General features: G+C 44.8%; 1 protein-coding gene across 5 annotated transcripts in view; it reads left to right on the forward strand.

The window, feature by feature from the left end:
• The first annotated feature begins 742 nt into the window (after nucleotides 1-742).
• PLA1A (phospholipase A1 member A) overlaps nucleotides 743-25,618 on the forward strand; it is a 34,653-nt gene continuing 9,777 nt past the window's right edge. The window contains exons 1-7 of one of the 5 annotated variants that reach the window (XM_048818768.2): nucleotides 743-853; nucleotides 5,753-5,925; nucleotides 16,315-16,516; nucleotides 18,695-18,872; nucleotides 20,051-20,159; nucleotides 21,580-21,681; nucleotides 23,831-23,920. In XM_048818768.2, the coding sequence (XP_048674725.2) occupies nucleotides 5,832-5,925; nucleotides 16,315-16,516; nucleotides 18,695-18,872; nucleotides 20,051-20,159; nucleotides 21,580-21,681; nucleotides 23,831-23,920 (775 nt within the window). In that variant the 5' untranslated portion in view covers nucleotides 743-853; nucleotides 5,753-5,831. Of the gene's footprint in view, nucleotides 854-4,967; nucleotides 5,056-5,597; nucleotides 5,926-16,314; nucleotides 16,517-18,694; nucleotides 18,873-20,050; nucleotides 20,160-21,579; nucleotides 21,682-23,830; nucleotides 23,921-25,618 lie in introns of those variants that run through there. The other 4 variants (XM_048818762.2, XM_048818770.2, XM_048818757.2 and 1 more) reach the window with 4 other exon arrangements.

The following is a 25,618-nucleotide window of genomic DNA, read 5'->3' on the forward strand; positions in this document are numbered from 1 at the left end:
GAGGCACGGGAGAGAGGGGGAAGTGCTGATTGAGGGGGCCTGCTGGCAGGCGGGAGATGCTGTAGGGAAGAGGGGTGCTGATAGGGGGGTTGCCGATGGGTGTTCAGTACCTACCTTTTTTTCCCTGTGGGAGCTCCAGCCCCGGAGCACCCAAAGAGTTGGTGCCTATGCTCTCACCAACAGAAACTGGTCCAATAAAAGATATTACTTCACCTATTTGGCCCCTCTAATATCCTGAGACCGACACGGCTACAACAATACTGCACACAAGTATTCAGGAGTGATACGTGTGTATTAGGTATATAAGTAAAGCATGGCTGTAATGCAAAGCCTACAGGAGAAGGCCTGTAAGATTTCAGCTTAGCCACACTACGCTTCAGGAGGCTTGGCATAAATGGGTGACGTAAGAATAACCCTGGGCCAGGAAAATTACAAGATTACTGTAAAGAATGTGCCAACAGTTGATGTTCTGCAAAAGTAGACCACAATGTGCCCATCTAAACCACAAGACACCTGATTGTCACATCATGGAAAGTTCTGCTCTTATCGCAGGTAGCCCCGGAAACAGGTTGAAGCAAATATTAATAAGATGCTAATGAGAATAAGGGGAAATAAGAAAACCACCTCTGACAAGCAGGGTGCCCCAGCATTTCTGGAGTGTGTAAGTATAGATAAGGAAAAGGAGAGTTGTAGAACCTTCATGCATATGCATAAGGTATTATGACTGGTCATAACAACAGGATAAAAGAGGTTCCGTGGTGCGGACAGGGTGGGAAGACGGTAGCAGGAATCACTCCTCTGTTGATGACCTCCTGCTGAGAGAGCCATCAGACTCAACTCTATCTTTGGGGATGTGAGTATGAATACTGCATTAGCTATTGCAGGGGCTTTCTTAGGTTTTATATCATTGTTTGTGACTGTAACTTTGATCATCTACTTAGTAAAACTTATAATACGACCAGATTCCTTACTTGTGACTGTGTTTGTGGTCACAGCCCTCATTCTTTGTGTGTTCCTAGAGACTCCCAATCTAAGAAAATCACTAAGAGTAACTTTCAGCATGTTGATCTTAAGACTGGAGCAACACAAGAGCTGAGCTCACTCCCTAGGGGCACTGTAGTTTAACACAGAACTATCTATTCATTTTAAACAGAGGCTACACTACCCCCCTGAGTCCTCTCTGCTTCTCTCATGTTCCCCCAGAACCTCCATTAGTGCCATAATTTCAATTCCCTTCTGCTTCCTGCTATCAACCCTTTAGCCCTAGGGATGTAGGCTGAGACTTCCAAAGAATCCTAAGAGAGTTGGATCCCTTGGGCTCCTTAGAAAGTCATTTTCTAGACAAGGGCTGTGATTTTCAAAGTGGTTTGAACGTGAAGCGCCTCTGCCAGTCAGGTCTGCCAGGGCAGGCTGGCTGAGAAGCTGCAGGAAGCAGGGAAGATGTAGCTTAAACCAGCAAATGGAGAAAATAGGCACCAGGAACCTAAAGTTGAAGTGGTACTGGGCTCCAACCAGTTTGTGTGGAAAAGCTTATGTACCTGGCACATCAAGATTTGAACCTGAATCACTTCAAACTAGAATGAGATGTAGGAGTTTAGGGTCAGATCCACAGAGGTAATCCATTGATTTCAGTGGAAGTGAGGAGCCTAAACTCCTTTGATGATCTAGGTCTTAAATACATAGTTAATTTAGCTGTGCATGCACCTTGCCCTGTCCCTCAGATGCACACAGTACAGAATTTTTAAATGCTCATAATTTGCTCAGATCAGAACCAGTCTCTTCTAGCTCCCTGATGAGCAGTTTCCATGTGAGAAAGCAGCTTTCAAATCTTAGCTGATTTCTGCAAACTACATTATTTGTTTCCCTCTCCTTACTCTGACAGCACCCCAATGTATTGACTCTGGGCACATTGCAAGGCCTATATATTTCTTCAGGACACCTGGGTTGTTTTTTTTAATAGGTGAGGAATTGACATTTTGTGCTGTTTTTGTACTCTAGTTTACAGTTACAGCTCCAGGGACACTTGGTAGCTGAAGCAAATAGACACACAGGCTTTGTAAGATTTCCAAAAAACAATCACTTTTTACTGTGGACAGCACAAGATCCAGACAAGACAATAAGACCTCTATATGCCATTTCCTGCTTCAGTTTTCAAGATGTGGGACAGCATCCTTTCAGGGTTCCAAGTCCCCTCTCCTGGAGCTCTTTCCTCTGGGCTTCCCGTCTGGAATTTGGAGTCTGCTGTCTCTCTTCGCTTCCTTTGACATGGGCTGCTCCTACATCTCCTGCCAAGAGCCTGTGCCTTCCCCACCCCCTTACTCAGCCTCTTTTTAAAAGCTAGCATTACCACCTGGTTTTTGTTTCCCTGTTTGGGGATTTTCTAGTCTCCAAACCCCTCTGCCATCAAACCACCTTGGTAGAACTTGCTCTCCCAACTCAGGCATATATCATCATTTAGCCAGAGCCCAGTCCTTATATTAACAACTTTTTTTGTTTGTTCTGTAGAGGAGTGGCAGAAGCTCCCTAAAAGGGGAGAGGCACCGATGCCCAAACTGTGGCCTCATACCCTGTGCCACATCAGCCCGAGGCCCCGCCTCTGTACTGTCCCTTTCCCTGAGGCCCTCCCCCTTGCTCATTCCTCTCTACCTCCTCTCCCCCGTCGCTCACCCTTATGGACAGTAAAAAGTGGGGGGCCGAGGCCTTGTTCTGGCACCCCTGGTTCTGTAGCTTCTTCCAGACATGGCAGGTGATGTGCATCAGGGAACTTATCAGCCCATGACAGACTCACTATATGTTGAGGCCTGGTCTACATGACAAAGTTTTGCTGGCATAGCTATGTCTGCTGCGGGAGAGGGGGGAGAAACTGACACACACCCCCTAGCTGACTTAGCTATACTTGCAAAAACCCTGGGGTAGGCACAGCTATACTGACATAAGCATGTTGACTTAGACAATGTTATTCCGGGAGGTGGAATAGCTTTGCTGTCAGAACACTTTTTATTGGCTTATGCTCCTGCATTGACATTAGGGGGCTTTGCTGACATAACTATCTTGGAAAAAGGCTCTCTAGTGTAAGCAAGCTCTTAGGAATTTGATGATACAGCAATTTCATCAAATGAACCAGAACTTGAAGCTTGTACATAGTCAAATTCCCAAAATCATCACAATGACTTAAAAGTAACCCCCAGAAACATGTCTGTAAAAAAGGAAATTGGCCCTTTAAAGTAACCTGGTAGCATGTGATGCATCAGTTCCTTACGCAGCTCTGAAAGTACGTACAATGCTGTGAAGACACATACATCTCTTCTGTGCATTTTACCTGTAGGTTTGTATTAACATAATGTTGTAATACTAATACTCAGCACTTATGATATAGCACTATATATTTTCAAAGCACTTGATAAATATTAACTAATGAATCCTGCTAAAAGGAAGGTTTAGTTATCTTAGTTTTAACTGAAAAAGGAAGAAAAAGTTCCTTGGTTTCCTTCTTGTGGTCTGTTATGTTCTATTATAAGGAATAAACACAGGGTTGCTACACCCATACAGTTGCTATGGAGACTACATTATTAATTTATGAGATCAGTTTAATAAAAGTTTAATAGTTTGGAGCATGATCCTGCAAGCTTCACTCATATCCTTACTCATCAACAGTCCCACTGAAGTCCATGGTGCTATGTGTGTAAGGCAAGCAGGAGTGGTCTCATTAAAGTAAAAACTTTGCCACTGCCATATTTTGAGAGGCAGTACGGTCTAGTGATTGAAGCGGTGGAAGGGGGCTGGGGAACAGGAAGTCCTGAAACTGAAACTGCTGAATTGGAATTCATTTGCAAATTGGATACTATTAATTTAGGCTTAAATAGAGACTGGGAGTGGCTAAGTCATTATGCAAGGTAGCCTGTTTCCTCTTGTTTTTTCCTACCCCCCCACTCCCCCCCCAGATGTTCTGGTTTAACTTGGATTTAAACTTGGAGAGTGGTCAGTTTAGATGAGCTATTACCAGCAGGAGAGTGAGTTTGTGTGTGTATGGGGGTGGGGGGGATGTGAGAAAACCTGGATCTATGCAGGAAATAGCCCGACTTGATTATGTAAAGAGTTGTCACTTTGGATGGGCTATCACCAGCAGGAGAGTGAATTTGTGTGGGGGGGTGGAGGGTGAGAAAACCTGGATTTGTGCTGGAAATGGCCCACCTGTTGATCACTTTAGATAAGCTATTACCAGCAGGACAGTGGGGTGGGAGGAGGTATTGTTTCATATTCTCTGTGTGTATATAAAGTCTGCTGCAGTTTCCACGGTATACATCTGATGAAGTGAGCTGTAGCTCACGAAAGCTCATGCTCAAATAAATTGGTTAGTCTCTAAGGTGCCACAAGTACTCCTTTTCTTTTTTCTGATTTCTAATGTGGGTTTCATAGATCATAGAGTTTAAGGACAGAAGAGACTATTAGATCGTCTTCTAGTCTCACTTCCTCTGTATCACCGTCTATCAAGTTTTACCCAGTTACCCCTGTATTGAACCCAATAATGTTTTTCCTCTAATTTGCTGTGTAACATTGTAAAGTCACTTACACCAACATTTTGGAATTTTCGGTGCCTGGCTTTAGATCAGTGGTTTTCAAACTATGGGTCGCGACCCAATACTGGGTCACGGAATGTCAGGCACTGGGTCGCGGCAGCTCTGGTCAGCACCGTCGACTGGGCTGTTAAAAGTCCCGTCGGCAGCGCTGCCCGGCTAAGGCTGGCTAATTCCTACCGGTTCTGACACTGCGCTGCACCCCAGAAGCGGCCAGCAGCAGGTTTGGCTCCTAGGTGGGGAGGCCACAGGGCTCCATGTGCTGCCCCCGCCACAAGCACAGGCTCCGCCCAGCCAATGGGAGCTGGGGGCGGGGGGCGGTACCTGCGGGCGAGAGCCATGCAGAGCCATTTGTGCACTTCTGCCTAGGAACCGGACCTGCTGCTGCTGCTTCCAGGGCGCAGCGCGGTCCGTGGTGCCAAGATAGACAGGAAGCCTGCCTCAGCACCTCTGCTGCGCCATTGACCGGGAGCCGGCTGAGGTAAGCCCGCGCCCGAATCCCCTGACCCAGCCCTGAGCCCCCTCCAAACCTGGAGCCCCTTCCTGCACCCCAAACCTCCCATCCCAAGCCCCACCCCAGACCCTGCACCCCCAGCCCAGAGCCTTGACCCCCTCCTGCACCCCAACCCCCTGCCCCACCCCTGAACCCCCCAAATCTGGAGACCCCTCCTATACCCCAAACCCTTCATCTTCAGCTCCATTGGGTCCCGGGCATCAACAATTTTCTTCAACTGGGTCACCAGAAAAAAAGTTTTAAAACCACTGCTTTAGATTATAGAATTCACTGGGCTGGCTCGGGGGCTGGGTATATGGGTTGGGCAAGCTACCAACCAATAATTGATTTTCGTCACTCTCCATAAGATGGAGATGACAATACTTCCATACCTTACCAGGGAGCTCTGAGGCTTTGATTCATTAACAGTTGAAAGGACTTTGGATGGAGGGGCTACTGAACTGTATCATTACTACACTGACAGGAACTGAGCTACAGTTAATCATGCCAGTAATTGACTTCTGAGGCTGTTTGTTTGGAGAGGGGAGTGGGTTCAATGTCCTTAATGTGAGAATCAATAATGTTCTATGCCTGTTGCTGTGACTTTGGCCAATAATCAAGCAAGGGCAGAAGTGAGGGCTCCCATGTTTTTCCAAAAAACACAGGCTGTATTAAACATTAACAGAACCAACCTGCTCAGAAGGCTCCTGTTGCAGACAGCTTGCTTTTCCCTTGCCTCTGGTGAAGGCCTTGTGGATTGCAGCATGGGAAGATTGAGCAGGAAGAAGGCTGAGGATCCCAGGAGGAAGTCTCTCTTAGTTCTTGCCGTTGTCCTGCTGCTCAGCTCAGCATGTGCAGGTAAGGAGGGCACTGGCAGAGGCTCATGCGCCAGAGGTGGTGGGCAAGGAATTGGAAGATTTGACAGATGTGGATTCTGGCAGTGAATTCAATTGATGGTCCCTATACTACACAATCCAACATGTACATCAGGTCCCTGCTAGAGCCAAGTGAGTTTTGGTAAGAAAAGTGACTGTAGAAATGGCCCTTTCTTACCCAAACATTTTGGTTCCACCACACGTGTCTGTGAGGCAGGTCCATCAACTTGGCTTTACAAAAGTTATTACAGCAACCCAATGATCAACTAAGTTTACATTGCAACATTTTTATTAGAAGTAGCTAAGTATGAGGTAGAAAGTGCCAGATGGGATGTTCAGTTTGGCAGGTTTAGTAAATTAGAAAACCGACTTCTGTCTTGAAAACGGAGCATGTCTGATCTGGAATAAGAAAGAAGATATGGGACCCTATGGTTGGTTTAAAAAAAATCACTGAAAAACTGTTCTCTTATGCTAAAATCCCATGGAACCTGCACTTCCTACATTGTAACTCCCTGCTCCTTCCCTCATTTGCTGCCAATTGGCGTTCATGGAAGGCACAGGACTGTCCTTTCTAATCAGCCTTGCTCAATCATACCATTGATCACTTGCAGTCAGAAATGCAATCCCTGGGTTCAGTTCTCCCTTCCCCATCCACACAGGCATGGGTAAGTCCCAAATAGACTTCAGTGGGAGATTCTCATATCCTGCAGTGGGAGACTTGGGCCCTCGGTCTCTTGACTCTCAGTTTCTTGCATCATTCAACAATGGTCCCTCCAGGATATTTTTTAGTGTCCTCAGTTGGGATAATGAGTGATTTGTAAGGGGATTTCTTGTTTCTGTTTTAAACATGGCTTCAAGGTTGTTTAGAGAAGGAAAGAAAGTTTAGGGTGTAGTGGCGAGAGACTGAGCATGGGGAAGAGTCAAGCTTTTCAGTGGGGTTGCTGTGATGTTCCCCTGGTGTTATCTGAACCGGTGATCCGCTAGGTCACTCCAATCCTCGACTCTGGGAGCCAGCCTTACCCTGCTCTGCTGTGAGAACCCCCACTCCCGGGCTGTACACGCACAGCCTCTAGCATGTAAGCTGCTCCCAGCTACATGAGTGAGCACTTTTGGCCAGCCGAATGTACAACCAAATGACACTAGCCAATATCTCCAGTCCTAGACCCAACCCTAGGAACCTTGTCTTGCAGTGTCCAGTTATGCCCACTGGACGCTGCAAGCTTATATGAGTTTGTCAATTTAACAAAGAAATTGATATATACCAGGCTTGTTATCTCAAGTGGAGTCTCTGACATGCTTCAAACCAAACACACTGCTTCAGGTAGAATAAACCAACAAATTTATTAACTACAAAAGATAGATTTTAAGTGATTATTGTCAAAGTCAGATTCAGGACTCACATAATTTGTCAGACCACTCTGTTTATTAGCAAAGCACCTTGCTAATGCACCCAGATGTGAGCCCCTCTCTGAGGCCCAAGATAACCTATTTATACAGCTAAGCCAAAGCCAATTTAACATAAGAGACAAAAGAAAGCAGAAACTGACAAATATACATACATATCTTATTTGCATACTAACGTTTACCAATCTCCTAGCTCAGTAGGAGCTCTAAGTTAATTAGTTTGAGGACCCATTGTCTCACACTCCTTAATGTTTCCCTTCCTGACAACTATATTTCAACAAACCCTTCAAGTAGCATTTCTTTAATGAATTATAATTTCAATATAATTCATTCTACTTTCACAATCCCTCCTTTTGGTCAAGTTACGCAATGACCAACAATTACTGGGTTCCACATATCAAGCGTTCTTTATCTCTTTGTTCATCAGTGATATTTAAAATCATCAAATTAGCACTCTGGTTTGGGGCAGCTATCTGTGTAGCATGCCTGACACAATTTTGGATACAACAGGAAAGTAACTGAAAACATACAAAAATTATTAGGATTCCAAACAGGAGAGTTAGGGCTCCCTGAAACAACCAGTTTCCTATGCCAGAGAAATTGAAAAGGTTACTTAGCCACTTCCATAAAGACCTTAGCTCTTCGTGGGGAAGATATGCGATTTGTTCTAAGTGGCTAGCACGATCTGTTACCTCATTGGTGTTGTCTGGTATATACACACAGCAGTCTTTTCCAGTGAGAGCACAAGTCCCTCCTTTTGCCACCAGCACTATGTCTAATGCCTGATGGTTTTGGAGGGCCATCTGTTGGATTGCTCCTGTTTCTTTGGATAGGGGTCTTAAACTTTCTCCAGTTTCATTTGCCATTATTTCAACTACTGCTTGTAACCTTAGGAGCCTTTTTGTATGGTGTATTACTCCCCCTAATGGTATTAAGGAACTGCCAATGGCCTCTTCCCAGGTTAAGGGGCTTATGTTATTTACGTGCCATTGGGCATCTGTTAAGTCCCTTCTTTTTCGCCTGAAATTGCGGAGATGTTCTCAAGGGAAGGCTCATGATCCCAGGTTGAGAAAAAAATTCATATCTCCATACCCGGCCCACCACTTTTTAGTTTTGTTTGAATAATCCCATACACCATTGGCCACAATATGCTGAAGGCAATGGCTTTTCCCCAGATCCAGCCCTGTCCCATTACACACCCAACACCAATGACCTTCTCCCTCCACCACACTTATCCATTTAGATGCATTTGTTCCCACCGCTTCCCAAGTGTCATTGCTGTTCCATATTTTGTTAAACGGACAAGGCCCTCCAGTGAGGTCTGGGGACTTGAGTGGGATAGCCAGGACTGGAACACCAGTTTGAGAGTGGGCTGAGATGTGGCTGCGCAGACCCAGCAATTAGAAATATTAAGGGTCTGAGCTATCCACACCTGCTGCTGGATAAAAGAATTGTCATCATGGTCTCCCCAGACCGTAAGATACCAGCAGCCGAGGAACAGGCAGAGGCGCGTGTTGGAGGCAAGGCTCTTCTGGTTCTGACAACCTCAAATGAGGGAACCGTAGTCACGGTTTTACGCCCACCAGGCAGTAGGCGCTAGGCTCGCTACTGCTTTTTTTTGTTTGTTTGTCGTCTGCTTCTGGTAACCCTTACAAGAGCGTAGATTGTAAGGTATTGCAGACTGTTCCTCTACGTCTTCTTCTGGAGTCAAAATTGACTCTGCGTTGTCCTGAGGTGATGATTGGTTCTCTGGGGATGGTGCCTTCTCACACTGTGAAGCATGTATCCACACTGCGATGCCAGATAGTTTAACAGCTGTCTGTGTAGTAAGCAGTACCTGATGAGGACCCTTCCAGCGGGGCTCCAAGGTGTGCTTTCGATGATGGCGCCGTACGTAGACCCAGTCACCTGGCTCGAGGTTGTGGAAAGCGTCAGAGGTGGGTTCCGTGGGCCAGGCGGCTCGAACCTGCGAATGGAAGTGACTTACAGCTTGCATTAGTCTCTTGCAATACTGAAGGAGCGCGCTGTGAGTCAAGTTCACGCTTGAACGGGAGTAATGGTAGTCATAGCTCGCATAGGGCATCCCATAACAATTTCAAAGGGACTTCATTTATGCCTTTGGGATGGAGTGGAACTCATGTCCATAAGGGCTAATGGTAAGGCTACTGGCCAGCTTAATCCTGTAGAGTTACAAATTTTAGCAAGCTTATTCTTAAGTACACCATTTTGTCTTTCAACTGCACCTGCACTCTGTGGGTGGTAGGGACAGTGCAACAGGTGTTTGATATGCAATAATATGGTCCAGGTGTTGAACAAGTTGTCCAGTAAAATGTGTACCCCGATCACTGGACAGAGTAGCAGGAATTCCCTTGGCAGGCATAATATGATTTAACAAACATTTGGCAACAGACAGTGAGTCAGCCTTGCGACAAGGAAGGGCTTTAATCCAACCAGAGAATAAACATACCATAACCAATATAAATTCATATTGTTGACACTTAGGCATTTGTACAAAATCAAGTTGCCAATGCAAGAACGGTGCTTGAGGCAGGCCCCGGAACCCCTGGGCCACTTTTACAGGTTTACCAATATTATGCAATCCTTAGGTTCAGTTCTGGCAAATGGTACAGGCTGCACAGTGGCAGGCTGCAAAAGAGTTAAAATGGGGGGCCCACCATCCTGTCTTAGTTACAGCAGAGACCAAAGAGAGAAAGAGACCAAAGAGAGACTTTCAACAGAGAGAAAGTGCACGGGAACCCTGGGAGAGGAGAAAGCCGAGCTATGTGACAGAAGCTTGACAGAGTTGTAGGTTAGAGCGAGAAGCTTTGTGACCCTTATTTGCTAGGGCAGTAAGGAGCACTAAAGAGTCAGTTTCAGAGGCAGACAATGAAGGGGAACAGAGGCGTAGATCATCTACATATTGGACTAGTGTGGACCTGGACAGGAAAACAAGGTCAGCAAGGTCTCGGGCTAATGCTTGGGAAAAATATGATGGGCTTTCAGTATACCCCTGGGGCAGTGTGGTCCATGTGTACTGTTGCCCCTTGTAAGAAAAGGCAAACAGGAACTGGGAGTCAGGGTGAACCTGGAGAGTAAAGAAAGCGGAGCACAAATCAACAACAGTAAAATGATTTGCATCTGGTGGGATAGAAGCCAGAGTCTTTGAGAGAGGCAAGTTTTGATTCTGTCCACATATGATTTGCCTCTTCCCACCACTGCATGAAACAATCAACCTCTCCTTTTGCCAATTTAGTTGTAGGTTGGCCGAGTTTGTCTTTTAGGACGTCTACTCGGTCTTTGTCCCAAGATCCTAACAGTGGCCACTGAATTTTGGGATTCTCCTGAGTTAGCCTTTTGCATTCCCATACACATCTTCCCCCCCTTCCCCCAAGGTCAGCCTTTTGAAGCCATCCCCCACCCATGTCATGAGGTTTTCTGTTCATTAAAACACAACAATGCTAGCAACAAGACAAACACCACAGACAAACAACATAAAACATAGATCCATGGTATTCTGAGTTATTCTTCCGCTGGCACCAGCTTGCTTGTAGAGTCTAAAAACAAAAGAAACAATTTCCACCCCCCTGGTGGGGACAGATTATTGCTTAATAATAATACCACTTTCTTTTACAAATTTCCTTGCTAATTGCAGGAAAAACAGAGCAATTGCCCCCACATTTTCCTGTTTTTGTTCTATAGGCAGGCCAGGTTTCAATGGCTTTTATCTTTTAAGGGTTATGGGGAAATTATCCCACTGTTTAGTCATTAAATCCCTGAGTTTTCCTTCTTATACAGCAGACCAAGTTTATAATGTTTTTCCTGCTGTGTTAAGCTTTAAGTTTTATTTACAGGTAATAACTGAGAAGCATCATTACCATATGACCTTAGAGGGTTTTTCCAAAAATCATACACACTATACGTTGTTACAGGGATACTTATCATTAAATTTATTAAAATTATCTTGTTATCCCATGCCTTTTATTTAGACAATTTGTTTGCTGACCAGGTATGTCCTTTATCTGCAGCTCCTTTGTGCTGCTAGTTCTTTCCTTCCTTTATCATTTAGGTCACTTGCATTTTCACAGATACTTCCTGCTTTTGGATTTAAAGCCATCAGCAGCTCAGAGACTCTATCTTAAAAGGGACACAATCAACTTTCACCAGAGTTTTGATCACTTTTAACTTCTGTTTCCAAAACACACAGCAATCTGAAAAAGAAAACCCAACCTATTGTGGCTCCCTTTGGAGCCCTAACAGCATTTTAATTAAGTAGCATGGTATGTTTGCATTTCTTTTGCCCCTTCTACAATATACCCTGCACATGTTCTGGGGCAAATGCACATTCCTTCCATAGTTTAACTTCTATAACATTATCCAGATCCATTTTTACATAAGGTGTAACTATTTCTTGTTTTGCTTACAGAGTTTTCATGTAGCTTTATCAAAGTGACAGTCTGATTAGTCAGAGCCATTTTAAGACTCAGTGTTTCTAACATTGCTTCTTTTTGTTTTGTGCACTTCACCCCTGCTGTTGCTTCAGAAGGGCACTGTCTTTTTTTAATTTTTTTTTTACTACAACTCTCATCTGCTATTTTGTTACAAAAACAAACAAAAAACAAACAAACAAAAAGAATACAGAATTTTTTTTTCTATTCTCCTATTTTGACTGCCCTGCTGCAGCCACAACTTAAAAACATTTTAAATTTTGTAAAGCATTGAGTTACCTTTTAAGGGTTAAATGCCAAATCCCAAAGCCAAACAACACTAATTACCTGTGTCTAGCAAAAAGGTCTGTCGGTTTTGCAACTTTGAATTAAAGAGTCAAATGGATTTTTAGTGGCATTATTTGAAACAAAAGCAAAACCAACTGGTCCTTAGAACTTTACATATTTACACACACAGAGACAGATACATACACTTTTTCTTTCCCTTAACATCCCTTCCACACTGCTCTGTTTTTGTTTTTTTTTTACATCTTACATTCCCTTTATACATTTGAGGCAGTTAAGTTCCAATAGAACACCCTTACATCCTTTAGTGATTTTGATTACATTACCCAATAGTCAAACAATTTTTATCAGATTCTCTCTCTGCCTGCTACCTGCAGCAGTCCCTTATAGACCATTTCTGTGGGAAAAGGGCCCATTTTCCCTCAGAATAGCTGTAAAGGCTTCTGGGGACAGAAGCGTAGTGCTGGTAGTAGTCACTCTACCTGACCCCCTTAGCCTAGACCATTTTTCCAGAAATTTACAGGAGTCCGGACTCTTCCTAAAATACATAAACTGAGCCAGCGTTCCTTTAGGGAACTGTCCCGACTTAGACGTCTGGTTACCCATACAGGAGGACTTTACACTCCAATCACACAAGAAGGAAAGTCGCATTCATCAGAGCGATGCCCGGTGCAACACACAAAAGGAGCCCACAGGCTACTGCCTCAATCGCCCTTGCTTTCACACCAAGGGTTTTACCCAAGGTGCGGTGCGGCTGCGATTGTGCAGATTTCACTCATTCAGACCGTGGGGACAGGAACCCTTTGGTCAGCCGATCCCCAGACGGAGACGGCGCCCAGACTCAAACACACCACAGGGAGGACGGATAGACACAGAGACAAGACAGTCCCCAGTCCGGACAAAACACAGAAATAATTACCTGACCAGATTCCTGTTGTCAGATCCCGGGATCCCTACCAGAACAGAGTGGGAACCAACAGGTTCAATGGCGTAGACTTCACTGTGGTCATGCACACTTCCATTCTGGTGGAGGACCGCTCGGGCCAAATGCCCAGGTGCCGGCTTGCCACGGCCGTCCTAAGAAGAGTCAGGAGTCACATGGCCCTAGTGAAGACGGTTGCCATCTCGGTGGGACCTCCAAATTGTCAAAGTCAGATTCAGGACTCACATAATTTGTCAGACCACTCTGTTTATTAGCAAAGCACCTTGCTAATGCACCCAGATGTGAGCCCCTCTCTGAGGCCCAAGATAACCTATTTATACAGCTAAGCCAAAGCCAATTTAACATAAGAGACAAAAGAAAGCAGAAACTGACAAATATACATACATATCTTATGTGCATACTAACGTTTACCAATCTCCTAGCTCAGTAGGAGCTCTAAGTTAATTAGTTTGAGGACCCATTGTCTCACACTCCTTAATGTTTCTCTTCCTGACAACTATATTTCAACAAACCCTTCAAGTAGCATTTCTTTAATGAATTATAATTTCAATATAATTCATTCTACTTTCACATTATAAGTCAAAGCACAAGTCAGATTTGGTCAAATGAAATAAAAGCAAAACACATTTTAAGCTGATCTTAACACTTTCAGTGCCCTTACAAACTTAGATGCTTCTCACCAGAGGCTGGCTGCTTGCCCTTCATCCAGGCTCTCCCCTTTGATCAGCACTTCAGTTGCTTGGGGATGGTATCTGTAGATGGAGGTGGAAGAGAGAGAGCATGGCAAACATCTCTCCCTTTTATCATGTTCTTTCTTCCCTCTTGGCTTTGAAGCGCAAGTCAGGTTAGCATTACCTCATCGTAGTCCCAAACTGACAAGGGAAGGGGGGTGACTCACTCAAGAGTCCAACAGATCCTTTGTTGCTGCCTAGGCCAGTGTCCTTTGTTCCTGTGAGGCTAGGCTGGGTTTGTCTCATACATGCCCTGATGAGGTGTGAACTGCCCCTCTGCTCCTGGAGAGTTTTGCCTGGGCTTGTTTTAAGCCATGAGGACACATTTTCAGCCTCATAACAATATACATGAAATTACAATCTATAACATTACTATAACAACAATGCTCAGTGCATCATGAGCCTTCCGAAGACACCAGATATGACAAACTTTGCACTGGATACCACACAATCATATTATAAGGTTGGACGTGGGGGTGCAGGGTGTTCCTCCAAGGTACAGAGCGTCACAGTTGCACCAAGAATGAATATGACCTACGAGGCACATTTTCAAATTGTCACCCATGTCATTCCTGCACAATATATACGTGCATGTAAAAGTGTCACTGAGCATATAAAAATATAGCATTTCTGTAGCGTTCTCCATGCAAAGATTTTAAAGCACTTTACAACTAATATTATACTTAACTTCACAATATACCTGGCAGATTGCATACTATGATGATGGACTAAACAAAACACTAAGGGCTTGCTTATGTGGGGAAATTTACCAGCCTAACTACACCAGTATAATTATACCACTCTAGTTAGACCAATATAACCGCCTGTGTTGACAGGGAGCTTATACTGCTTTCAGAATGACAAATGCAGCACACAGAATAAAAGACAACCCTTTGGGGCACTGTAGCAGATGTGCTGTCATGGAGTTGGGGGCTTGGAGCTCTGCCTTAAGGGACTGAAGAGGGACCTTACTTTGATCTCGAGTGATCCTCTCTGGCTGGTGTTCACTGTGTTGGTGATAGGATCTGGAGAGAGTCATCTCTAGATCTCCAGTGACTAAGAGAGAGTAGCCAGGTATGCTGGAGGGTGGAGGTGGAAAAACACATGCAAGAATTACACAGACCAAAGTGGACATGTGCTTCACAGAGGTATGTCAACAGTCTGAGCCTTTCTGAAGCCAGTCATTCATGATCAGAGCTTCATTGTGTCACGTGCTGCACAAACACGGAGCAAAAGACTGTCCCTGCCCCCAAAATGTCACAATCTGAATAGTTACAACTCTAGCTGATCTAGCTGCTGGGGTTTCCAAGCCTGAGAATCACTGTTACTCCCCGCAGCGTCAGCAAATGAGAGTTTTGCTGCAGCTGAGCTGTGTGTGTCAGCTCACTGCCACACCAGCTTGTCTGCCTTGCCAGCAAACTCTTCTTGCCAGTCCAAACCTTGCCTAGCAGGTAACAATCAGTGAACCCCAATTCCCAAGTTCCCCAGAGACGTGCTCAGCCCCTCACAGAACTTTATCTAGTTCACGGCTCCTTGAAAGAGAGAGTACACAGCAACTTATTAACTTAACTTGGGTTGACAAACCCTCCACTTCAACCAAAGCATGGAGATGGTTTATAGTGAAAAAAAAAAGAGGTACATTCATTAATAAAAGGGTATCAGCTTAAGTGATACCAAGTATAAGGAATAAAGCTAGAAATGGTTACAAGCAAACAAAAGTAAGAATAGGCTTCTAAGACTTCGATCTAACTTAACAAACTAGAGTCCTTTGTTCAAAGAAGTTTTTCTCACCCATCTTTCTTCCAGTCTGGCTGACCAGTTTTTTAGCCAGGACCCTTCTCATATCTCAAAGTGCTTGGTTTCTTTGACTCCGCAGGTGAAGGACAACTTAAATTAGTGGTTCTCTCCCCCTCTTGTCATAGTCCAGTAAACCTTTGAAATGTATTCTTGAAAAGGAAGCCCAGTTTCTCTTTCCTGCTGGGATGTAGATGCCAGGCTGTTTTCTCCCCCACTTGTCAGCTCTGTTTACCTTTTATGTAGATGTACCTTCATTGTCTCTGCCTGGCTGGTCAGAAAAGCAAATACACACTCTTTTATCTAGGGCAGACTGGCCTTATGTATTGCTTGCCAAGCACATTTTAAGAACATAATTCCAGCACATATTTATAACTCTCTGTATATCCTTGTGCATATACCATGCAATGTTTTTTGGGACCAGCATGTTATCGTTTGTATACGATAGATTATGACAACAGTGTGTTAGGTGCAGTGAGTAGGTCAGGCCCGATGAGTTGCTGACACACAGTAGCGAACTATCAACGGGCCTCAGTGCCACAAGAGTACTATCCTCATTTTACATGGGAAATGGAGGCACAGAAAAATTAAGTGACCTGCTGAAGATCACACTGGAAGGCTGTGGTAGAGTAGAGAACTGTATCCCACTCGCCAATGTCTCAGTGCAGTGCCCTAACTACAAGCCTATCGTCCCCCTCCCCTCCATTTGCTCTTTCCCAGTGGGCATACACAGACGAGGCATGTATGTTTTTGTTTCTTTCTCACTGCAGGGCATGAGACCTATGTCCCAGCACAGCCCTGCTCTGACTTTCAGACTGCAAGCTTCTTAGAGGGCAGGAAACTTAAAGTCCAGTTTCTTCTGTTCACCTCCTCAAACCCCAGCTGTGGGCAGCTGATATCACTTGGCAATGACATCAAGAACTCCAACTTCAATACTAGCCTGGACACCAAAATAATAATCCATGGCTTCAGGTAAGCATAAACTGAGCTGGACACTTTCAGTCCCAGTGACCTCAGAGATCTCCTTCTCTCTCCTCATGTCATACCTCAGCAATTATTATTTATTATTTGTATTACCATAGCACCTAGGAGCATTGGTCATGGACCAGAACCCCCTGGTGCTAGGCACGGCACAAACCCAGAATGAAATGATATTCCCTGCCCCAAAGAGTTTATAACCCACAATCAGGCAAGGTGCTTACATCAGAGGGGAAGATATTCCATGTCAAAAGACCTGAATTTCAAAATGTCAGTGAAAAATCTAGTCAACATTTCTAATTCTAAACCAAAGGAAAAAAGGGAGAAAATGTTAATATACTTTTTGTGACTTTTTCACCCTCATCTTGAGACAAGCTGCAGAGCTGGTCAAAATACTTCAAATTTCAACTTTTCAATTAAATGTTAAAATTTCAAATATCCACAGGTTTTAAAAAACAGGGATATCCCCCCACCCCCTCCCAAAATTAGGTCTTTCCCCCTGTTTTTTTACTAGTTTTATTCATGAAGAGTCTTTGCTTTGGAGTTTTCTCCCTCTGTCCCCCCAGCCATTCAGTGCATGGATTTCTTAACCTGCTAGGAAGCCTGCCAAACCCACCTTTCTTCTTCTCATCCTGGAGGCAGGGAGTTTGAGCTAGGGTTTTTAAAGCTGTGGCCATTTGGTGGGTTTGTTTTATTGTGGGAGCATCAGCCAGCCCATAGTTGATTTTAAATCATGTTAGTTTAATTTCCGTGAAGGGTGAGACATTATAAAATGAAATCAATAAATAAAATACACCCAGAGGTAAATACATATCATTTTATGGAAGAGGAATTGTGACACAGAAAGCTTAAAGCCCAAATTTTTCAAGGTATTTAGGCATCGCTACACTCAGCATTGTAATGCCCAATTGATTTAGGAGACTAAACCTCATTTTAAAAGGGATTTAGGGACTTGTAAGCCAAAATCCAAATACCATGGACAATTGACAGGATTTTGGCTCTTAAGTGCCTAAATCCCTTTTAAGAATGGGATTTAGGCTTCTAAATCAATTTGGCGTTCCAGCGCTAAATGCCTTTAAAAATCTGGGCCTATGTGACTTGCCCAAGGTCTCTTAGCCAGCTGGTAGCAGAGCTGAGACTAGGAGCTCCTAGTGCCTAGACCTCTATCCCATTGTTCGCTAGACTATACTCTGTCTATGGAAGGAAATTTCTTCTTGACCTCAGCTGGTGATCAGCTTAAGCACTACAGCAAGACTGATACCTCTGGCAATTTCACTCAAGCTGTTGTCACTGCAGGTGTTAGTTTTGGTCATGTAAATGTCTGATTTCTTTCTGACTCATAATGGGCAGGATGGTTATAGGTGAAAAGAGTCTGTGAACTGCAGTGATGGAAGGCTGTTTGGCGCAGTCTGATAGTAGACAAAACTTTCACCTACTGTATGGCAGTCCCAGCAGGGAGATTTTGAGATACCACCTGTAGCCGGGTAGTCACCCTGCTCCGGCCCTGAAGGGGTTAAAGCAGCCCTGGAGAGGGCTACAGCTGGGGAAAAGCTAGGCTGATTGGGGGAAGCAGCCACAGCTGGGACCACGCCCCAATCAGGGCCCAGCTGGCCCTTATAAGAGGGTTGTGGGCCAGAAGCAGAGGAGTCTCATTCTAGGCCTGGAGTGGGAAGGGCTAGTTGCCTGAGAGCAAGGTACCTGAGGTAGAGAAGGGCAAAGGGAGCTCTAACCTCATAAACACCCAGGCTGCAGGCAGAGGAGCAGCCTGGGAATAGGCAGAGGCAGCTGGTCCTACCCCCTTGCCTGTGATAAGTGGCTATTACAGACTGCAGTCTGCCTCAGTGAGTGGGAGCTAGATGATGACTGGCAGTAGCCATTGAGGCAAGGTGGGTTTAGAGGGTTGGAGGTTCCCCTGGGAGGGGGAACTCAGAGTGTGGGGGTCCTGCTGGGGCAGAACCCTGGGGTCTGGGAGGGACATGGGGCCAGCGGCAGGTGAGACACCAGCCTGCAGAGGGCGCTCTGGGCTGGAAGAGCTGATTCCCAGGATGACTAGCAGGAGGCACTGTGCCAGTGAAGCATAGCCTTGCTACACCACCCCAGAGGGGAAGTCTGCATGTGTGCTTGCCCCATTTTGGAAGGCATCTGACATATTTATTTCTGATGGCTCACCAGAGCACTTGGCACAAAGCCCTCCTGGATCAATGGACTCATTGGTGCATTATTCCGAGCTGCCAAGGTGAATGTGGTCGCAGTTGACTGGGTTTATGGAGCTACAAGAAACTACCCTGGTGCTGTGGAAAATGTCATGGAGCTGAGCATAGAGATCTCTCGTTTCATCAGCAAGATGCTGGTAGGTGGAAATGAATGTCTGGGTGGGAGGAGCATAGCCAAGGGACAGAAATGGGTGTGAATGCAAACCACCCCAGACAGTAGCTTCCACTCTGACCTTTGTTTATTCCATAATAAGCTCACTGCAGTGGCGAAACAGAATCTCCATCTTCCCAGATCCTCTTCCTCCTGAGTATCACAGCCCAGCTGTGCATTGAGCTCTCATCTGCTGCTCCAACCCATCACTCCATGGGTCTCTGTACTAAGGACTCTGCCTTTCTCCACCTCTTGCCCCCTCTCACTTACCCTATTGTATAGCATTGTGTTTCACTATATTGCATTGTACTGTACTGCATTGTCCTGCCTATATCACAGGCCCTGCACAGTATTGTATCCTCACATATTGCAGGCACTGGCCTTGATCCTCCATTGCTTTCCCCTTATGTCATTGTTTACATCTGTGAAAAGTGGGTCTCAAACACTATCAAAGGCAAGGTGGTAGGATAAACGTGGTGTGTCCTGTCCCATAATACTGTATTGCCTCAGAATGTGTTGCCCTGTATCTGTTGCATCCCATTGTATTAACTAGGGCACGTGGTATCGTATCACATCATATTGACCCTTATTCAGAAAACACCGACGTAAGTGGTTAAGTTCCATTCAAGTCAATGGAATCTAACCTATGCAACTAAAACCAATGAAACAACAAGAGAAAACAACATCAGCATGGGGTGGGGAGGTGACAAAGCTAGGAGAGAGACCTTGTCCTTCTTGTTCCTGCTGAAGGGACATCCAGGTTTTGGGGGTAGTGTCACCCAACTAGGAGGTTCTGTGGGAAGTGCTCCAGAGTGAAGATAACCCAAGGGGAGGGAACATGAGAGTATGTAGGGGGCTGGAGGAGATGAGTGATCTTGTGTCCATGATCAATGTGTCAAAAAACCAAGTAAGGACAATATCAACCACTCTTCACTTCTCTCTGGTTAACCACCTTATGCACTGAGAAAAGCAGTGCAGTGCACAGGACAGGAGGTCAGCAAACCAGGCTTTGCCACTCACTGATCTGCTGTGACTGGGTAGATCACTTTTCCCTGTGTCTCTGATTTCCTATCTGTAAAATGGGGGGTAAATAATAGTGATTTGCCTCTGAAAAGTGCTTTGAGACCCTGGGATGAAAAGTATTAACTATTATTCACTCCTCAGGTACTTGGAGTGTCAGGGACATCTGTGCACTTCATTGGAGTGAGCCTTGGAGCACATGTTGCAGGTCTGGTGGGGCAGTTCCATGGAGGCCAGCTGGGAAGGATTACAGGTATTGTAACATTGGGAGAATCCTGGACCCAATGGCCCTGAATTGTGAGGACAGAAAGAGCATGTCAAGGTTGATGGAAAGGGTTTGATAATGGTTCTTTAGCTGAGAAGTCTTGGGCTTGTGGGTACTTCTGAGCTACAGAGCAGTTCAGGAATGTGTTTGTGTGTTTTTTTGTTTTTTTTTTATTCTTGGAATAATGGCCAGCAACCCTCTGAGCACAGGATTTCACTTGCAGGACTCGCTGTTCAGACCGTGAAGAGCCTGTAACATTTTCACACACAGTCAAATAATAGAATTCACACCACTCACTGGGTGGGTGGAGACCAGTTGTCACTGCACCATCAGTTAATGATGGGGAAATCTAGACCCCATGGGAATCAAAGCATTAATGCTTGAATAGTTTTGTATGTTCAGACTAATAACAAAGGATTGTGTGTGACTGACAGCAATAGGAATGAATTATAAAGAGCTGACCCTTTCAGCTCAGAGCTTCTACCATCTTAGAGGAAAAATGTCCTGGCTGGGAAGCCTAATTGGACCTCGTACCAAGGGAACCACAAAAAAGCTTGCGTCAGATGGTCCTTGCTGGCCCCTCAGCACAAAGATCACTCCTATGTTTCCAATACAAAAGACATGCTTTCAAATGAATAGCTTTTATTTCGGATTGAGGAAGAACAACAACAAGAAGGAACAGTACAGCTCCCAGGAGAGAGCACAGTGTGTGTGACTCATTCTATAGAGCTGCCATGTTGAGCTAGCTCAGTCCCAGGGCACACTTTACACTCAGAGGTGCATTACATACAAGACAGTCCATCTAGCTACCTGCACCACAATCCTCTTCCTCTATATTTTAAAAAAATGTACATTATTATGATTAGTTTAGTCTGATGTTAGGTCTGTATGTTATGGCCCAAGGTATTTAGCAGAAGGGGAAATTGGCATTGCTCTTCCTGTTTCCTCAAGTCTTTTGAGATTCATCTTCAACAGTAACATTTTTATTTACATCTTCACCAGGCCTATAAAAGTAGCACCATTTTGCTCCCCAGTAATTACATGCTCACCAATCTCACATTCGGGACCTTCTGCCCTTTCTGACCCTTAAACTTATAACAGTTGCCAAATGTGACTTTCTTCCTTTCCCCTTTTACCTCTGCCAAGTAAATTATAGGCATCAATACCTTCTGACAATCCCCTTTTCCCCACTCATTCCTACCCTGTGATTTCACAAGTGTACAATCAATTATACCCAATTTCCTGTTCCATTTGCAGCCTGAAAATATTTGGATCAGCATCTGGGTTTCTTGGTGCTAACCTAAACTCTGCCAACCCAAGGCTGGGTCCAGAGTCAGCACTGGTTCTCCTGAGGGGAAGAGGGTGGCAGTGTGTCTGCTGTTAAGACTTTAGTTCTATCTTGGTACAGGACTGGATCCTGCGGGGCCCAAGTACACAAAAGCCAGCCGTGAGGAGCGCCTGGATCCTGGAGATGCTCTCTTTGTGGAAGCCATTCACACTGATACAGACAGTAATCTGGTTTCTATTCTTTTCAGCCTACTGCTTCTCCCCACCCTGCCATCATCATTAATGGCCAGGAACATGGTTAGTGTATAGCTGTTAGTGTGGCCCAGTGGCTAACTCCAAGGCCAGATTCACACATAGGCAAACCAGGCACCCACTTAGGGCCCACATTTTGGGGAGGGGGCAGGAGGGAGGTGTAGTTTTTTTTTAACTAATGCAAATTGATGTGCCAACTGAACTTCACTCACCTGAGTGAGTGGCATTGCAACCTGGTGCTCCAGCTTGTAGTGCCCCTCAAGTTTGGCCTGGCTGCCCCTCTGTCACTGAGCAGCGCTCCCAAGCAGCGGCAAGACGAGCAGCCAGTCCTGGCAGATCTACAGCATGGTCAGCCCAGCTGCGGTGAGTGGACTATAGCGCTCTTTTCTATTAGAAGATGGGCCCAGAAAGTATATGTTTGCCTAGGACCCAGTGTTGGGTTAATCTGGCCCTTGGTGGCTCTTCCTTCTAGGTCAGAAGATAATAGGTTCAAGTCTCACAGTAGGATGTAGTTGTGTTTTGGTTAGATTAGCTTTCCAGAAGGCTTAACTCAAATGATAGTAAAAATCTGGCCATGAGAGTTTTGTCTATACTAGAAGCCCCACCAACAATAGCACCTCTGAGAATTACATTCTGTGTCTACACTAGGGAAACTTAGTGTCAAAACTCTCAAGTACTGCTCTTCCCTTTGTGTCTCTTCATCCCCAGCATCTGAAAGCAGCAGGATCAATGAATGGGCAGCAAGTCAGGTGGAGGAACACAGAGCTTCTGGTGGGACCAGCTCAGCATACTCCTGCTTTTGCCAGGAGAAGATTGTTTGTTTCTGCAGAAACAAATAGTCCAGTTCCTTCAACATTGGACAGGGGAGAAGGTTCCCTTTCAATTTCCATGCAACCTGACAATATATTGCCATTAAAGATTCCCTGGCACCTTTTGCAAAGATTGGGGTGCAAGACCTCACCTTATGTCCTCTCTGGTCATTGCATACTGCTCCCAAAATGCCCCTGGAGATTTCAATTCAATATTCACTTCCTCTCCTAAACTGTTATGCCATGCTGATGGGCTCTGACGTTCCCAGTGACTCCTGTGAGTATGTAGGGCCTCACTGCTCCTACTTCCACTGACTTCAAGGGAGTTACTTCACATTTATTCTGCTGTAAGCAACAGCAGAATCAAACCCAGAGATAGTACAATTACTTAGTAACCTTTGTAAAGTGCTTAGAGGCCAATTTAGATGGAAGATGTTATAGAATATAATGCTTTGCACCTTTCTGTAGCACCTTCCCCCTGAAGACCACAGAGCTCTTTATAGAGATTTATTAATTAAGCTTCATAACTGCCAGGATGTAAGTCTGTATCATTTCCATTTTACAGCGGGGGGAAACTGTTGCCCAGAGACATTAAGTGATGTGTCCAAAAAATACAGAGAGCATCAGTGGCAGGGCTAGACATGGAATCTAGGCCTCCTGACTCCCGTTCCTGTGCTCTATATCACTGCCTCTCACAGATAATTATGCAGGACAAGAACATGGAAAAAGTCTTGCCCTTCATCACAGCCCATCACCTTCTCCTGCAGAGAAGTCATAATGGTGACTGATGACCTCAGTCATTTTGTGGGGAAACACCCTGTGAAGTCACAAAGCCAGGACACTTACATCACAGGGGATCAGGCAGGGTAGACCATGAGGGAGGGGGAAACAACTTCTAATTCAGTTGCAGATCTCTGCAAAGGGTAAAGGAAAAACCACAAAAAGGTGACCAGAGAATCATTTCCCAAATTAAGGTTTCTCACTTTCAGTTTCCTTTAGTGTGAAAGTCCCATTAAAACAAAGGCCCAGGTGAACACTCTGCTCCCATCCCTATGTACTGAAGCATGGAGGAATCTGTACAGTGAAAACAGTTGGCAAGACACCTAAAATTCTCCCTTAGTCTGGTGAAGAAACCACCATATTGTGTGTGGGCCTGGGGCCAGCTCGGATACTGTTAAGTACATCCTGTTCTTAGGACCTTGGAACATGGAAACTAGCAGCTTCCTCTAGAATGTTTCCCTAGAGAAGGAGGAGCAGGAATAACAGCTCAGTGGGGTGGTTTGTTTGGTTGGTTTTTTTTGCTCCTTTCAGATTTTGGTATCCGGATTCCTGTAGGCCATATTGATTATTTCATTAATGGAGGCAAAGACCAACCTGGATGCCCCCGGTTCATCTCCTCAGGTGAGAAGGATTCACGGCAAGTTGTCAAGGGACGTTCCCTTCATTCCAATCAGTCAGCCTGTAAAGCTACTGCTTGACTAACAGTTCCCACCTGAGCCAGGGCAGGGGTATGGCAGACATTACAGCAGGACAGTAGATGTGTAAAGGACAAGCCATGGCATGACGAGCCATCTTGCCCAAGCTGCCTCTCAGCATTCAGAGAAGAAGAATAACCAGATAACACTATCTATGGTTATGCAACAACATAACAGCTGAAACGCAAAGCACCCTGAGGCCAGGTTTCCACTAGAAACTTTTGCCTGTACCCAGGGCGTGATTTTTTTTTAAGTGATATTTCTATACCAGCAAAAGCCCTAGTCTAAATGCAGTTCTACCAGCAAAAAAAGTCATTTTGCCAGTGTAAGGGGGTTTATTCCTTCACCTTCTCACTTCCCTGGTCCTTCTCACATGAACAGAGAGCAACAATACCCAAAGTCCAAAGGTGAAAACAATTCAATGTTTATTGGGGTGAATTTCCAGAAAGCTTAAATCCAAGTTCCCTTTTCCTTATTTTCAAATCCCAATTTACTTCCTGTTTTCCCCTAATTTATATAGTAATATTCTCAGCTATACCTTAACCAATCATTTTACTGAAATATAACTAACCAATCCTAACATATTGAAACATGATTATTTAACCAATTATATCCCACCACCTTAATTAGTTTACACCCAGCAAAATTAATTATACAGCCGACAATCACAGAACCAGACAGAGATTATACAGACAAACAATATGGAAATGGGGACTATAGTGATAGAACAATAAAGAAATAAGGATTTCATATCCCAGCTACTGATAAGTGAGTTCCTGCCAGACAGGAAGCTATCAACCTAAATTTCCTTTTACATCTTCTAGGCACTTCCCTTTCTCTGGAGGCAATAGGCATTATCAGGACAGGAGTGTATTCCTAACAGCCCAGTAGCACCTTATTTCAATGTGACTAGTTTAGAACGTGAGGAGGTGACCGGTTGCTTCCCAGCTTATGGCTGCCTCTGCTGCTTAGCCAAAGGCTTTGGCCTAAGAACAGGGCCTCAGACTGTCACAGTGAAAAAGGCCTTATACAGTCAGACAGTGATTTTGATTCTTTTTTTTTATACCTCTATAACTAGCTAAATTATAAACATACCTAAATTCTTAAAGTATAGGCCTTTCCAGACAGGCCTGAATATCTATATCCTAACAGCCAGTATCTCTTATTTCATTTGGGGAACCAGTATAAGCTATAACAGCAAAAAACCTTTTCTTCTGGTATATGCTGCATCTAAACTGAGAGGACTTGTCAGCGCAGCTTTGCTAGCAAACCTTTTCTAATGTGGATTAGGCCTTAGAATTTACCATATATAGGGCTCTCCAGCCACAGGTCTCAGAGCATTTTATAAAGATGGATGAGTATCCGTAGCTTCATTTTCTAGATTGGGGAAACTGAGGCACAGAGGTCAAGTGAATTGCTCAGTCACACAGTGAGTTAGAGGCAGAACTCGGAGCTAACACCTATGACACCTGAATTGCAGCCTTTTACTTAGTCCACAGCTGCCCAGGAAAGGATGAGTGGAGGGGATTTTGGATAAAATTTTCAAAGTCACCTAAGTGACTTGACTTTCAGTGGGACTTGGATGCCTAAATTGCTTAGGCACTTTTGAAAATTGTACCTGATG

The sequence above is a fragment of the Caretta caretta genome, chromosome 1 (assembly GCF_965140235.1).
Source record: "Caretta caretta isolate rCarCar2 chromosome 1, rCarCar1.hap1, whole genome shotgun sequence".
NCBI lineage: Eukaryota > Metazoa > Chordata > Testudines > Cheloniidae > Caretta > Caretta caretta.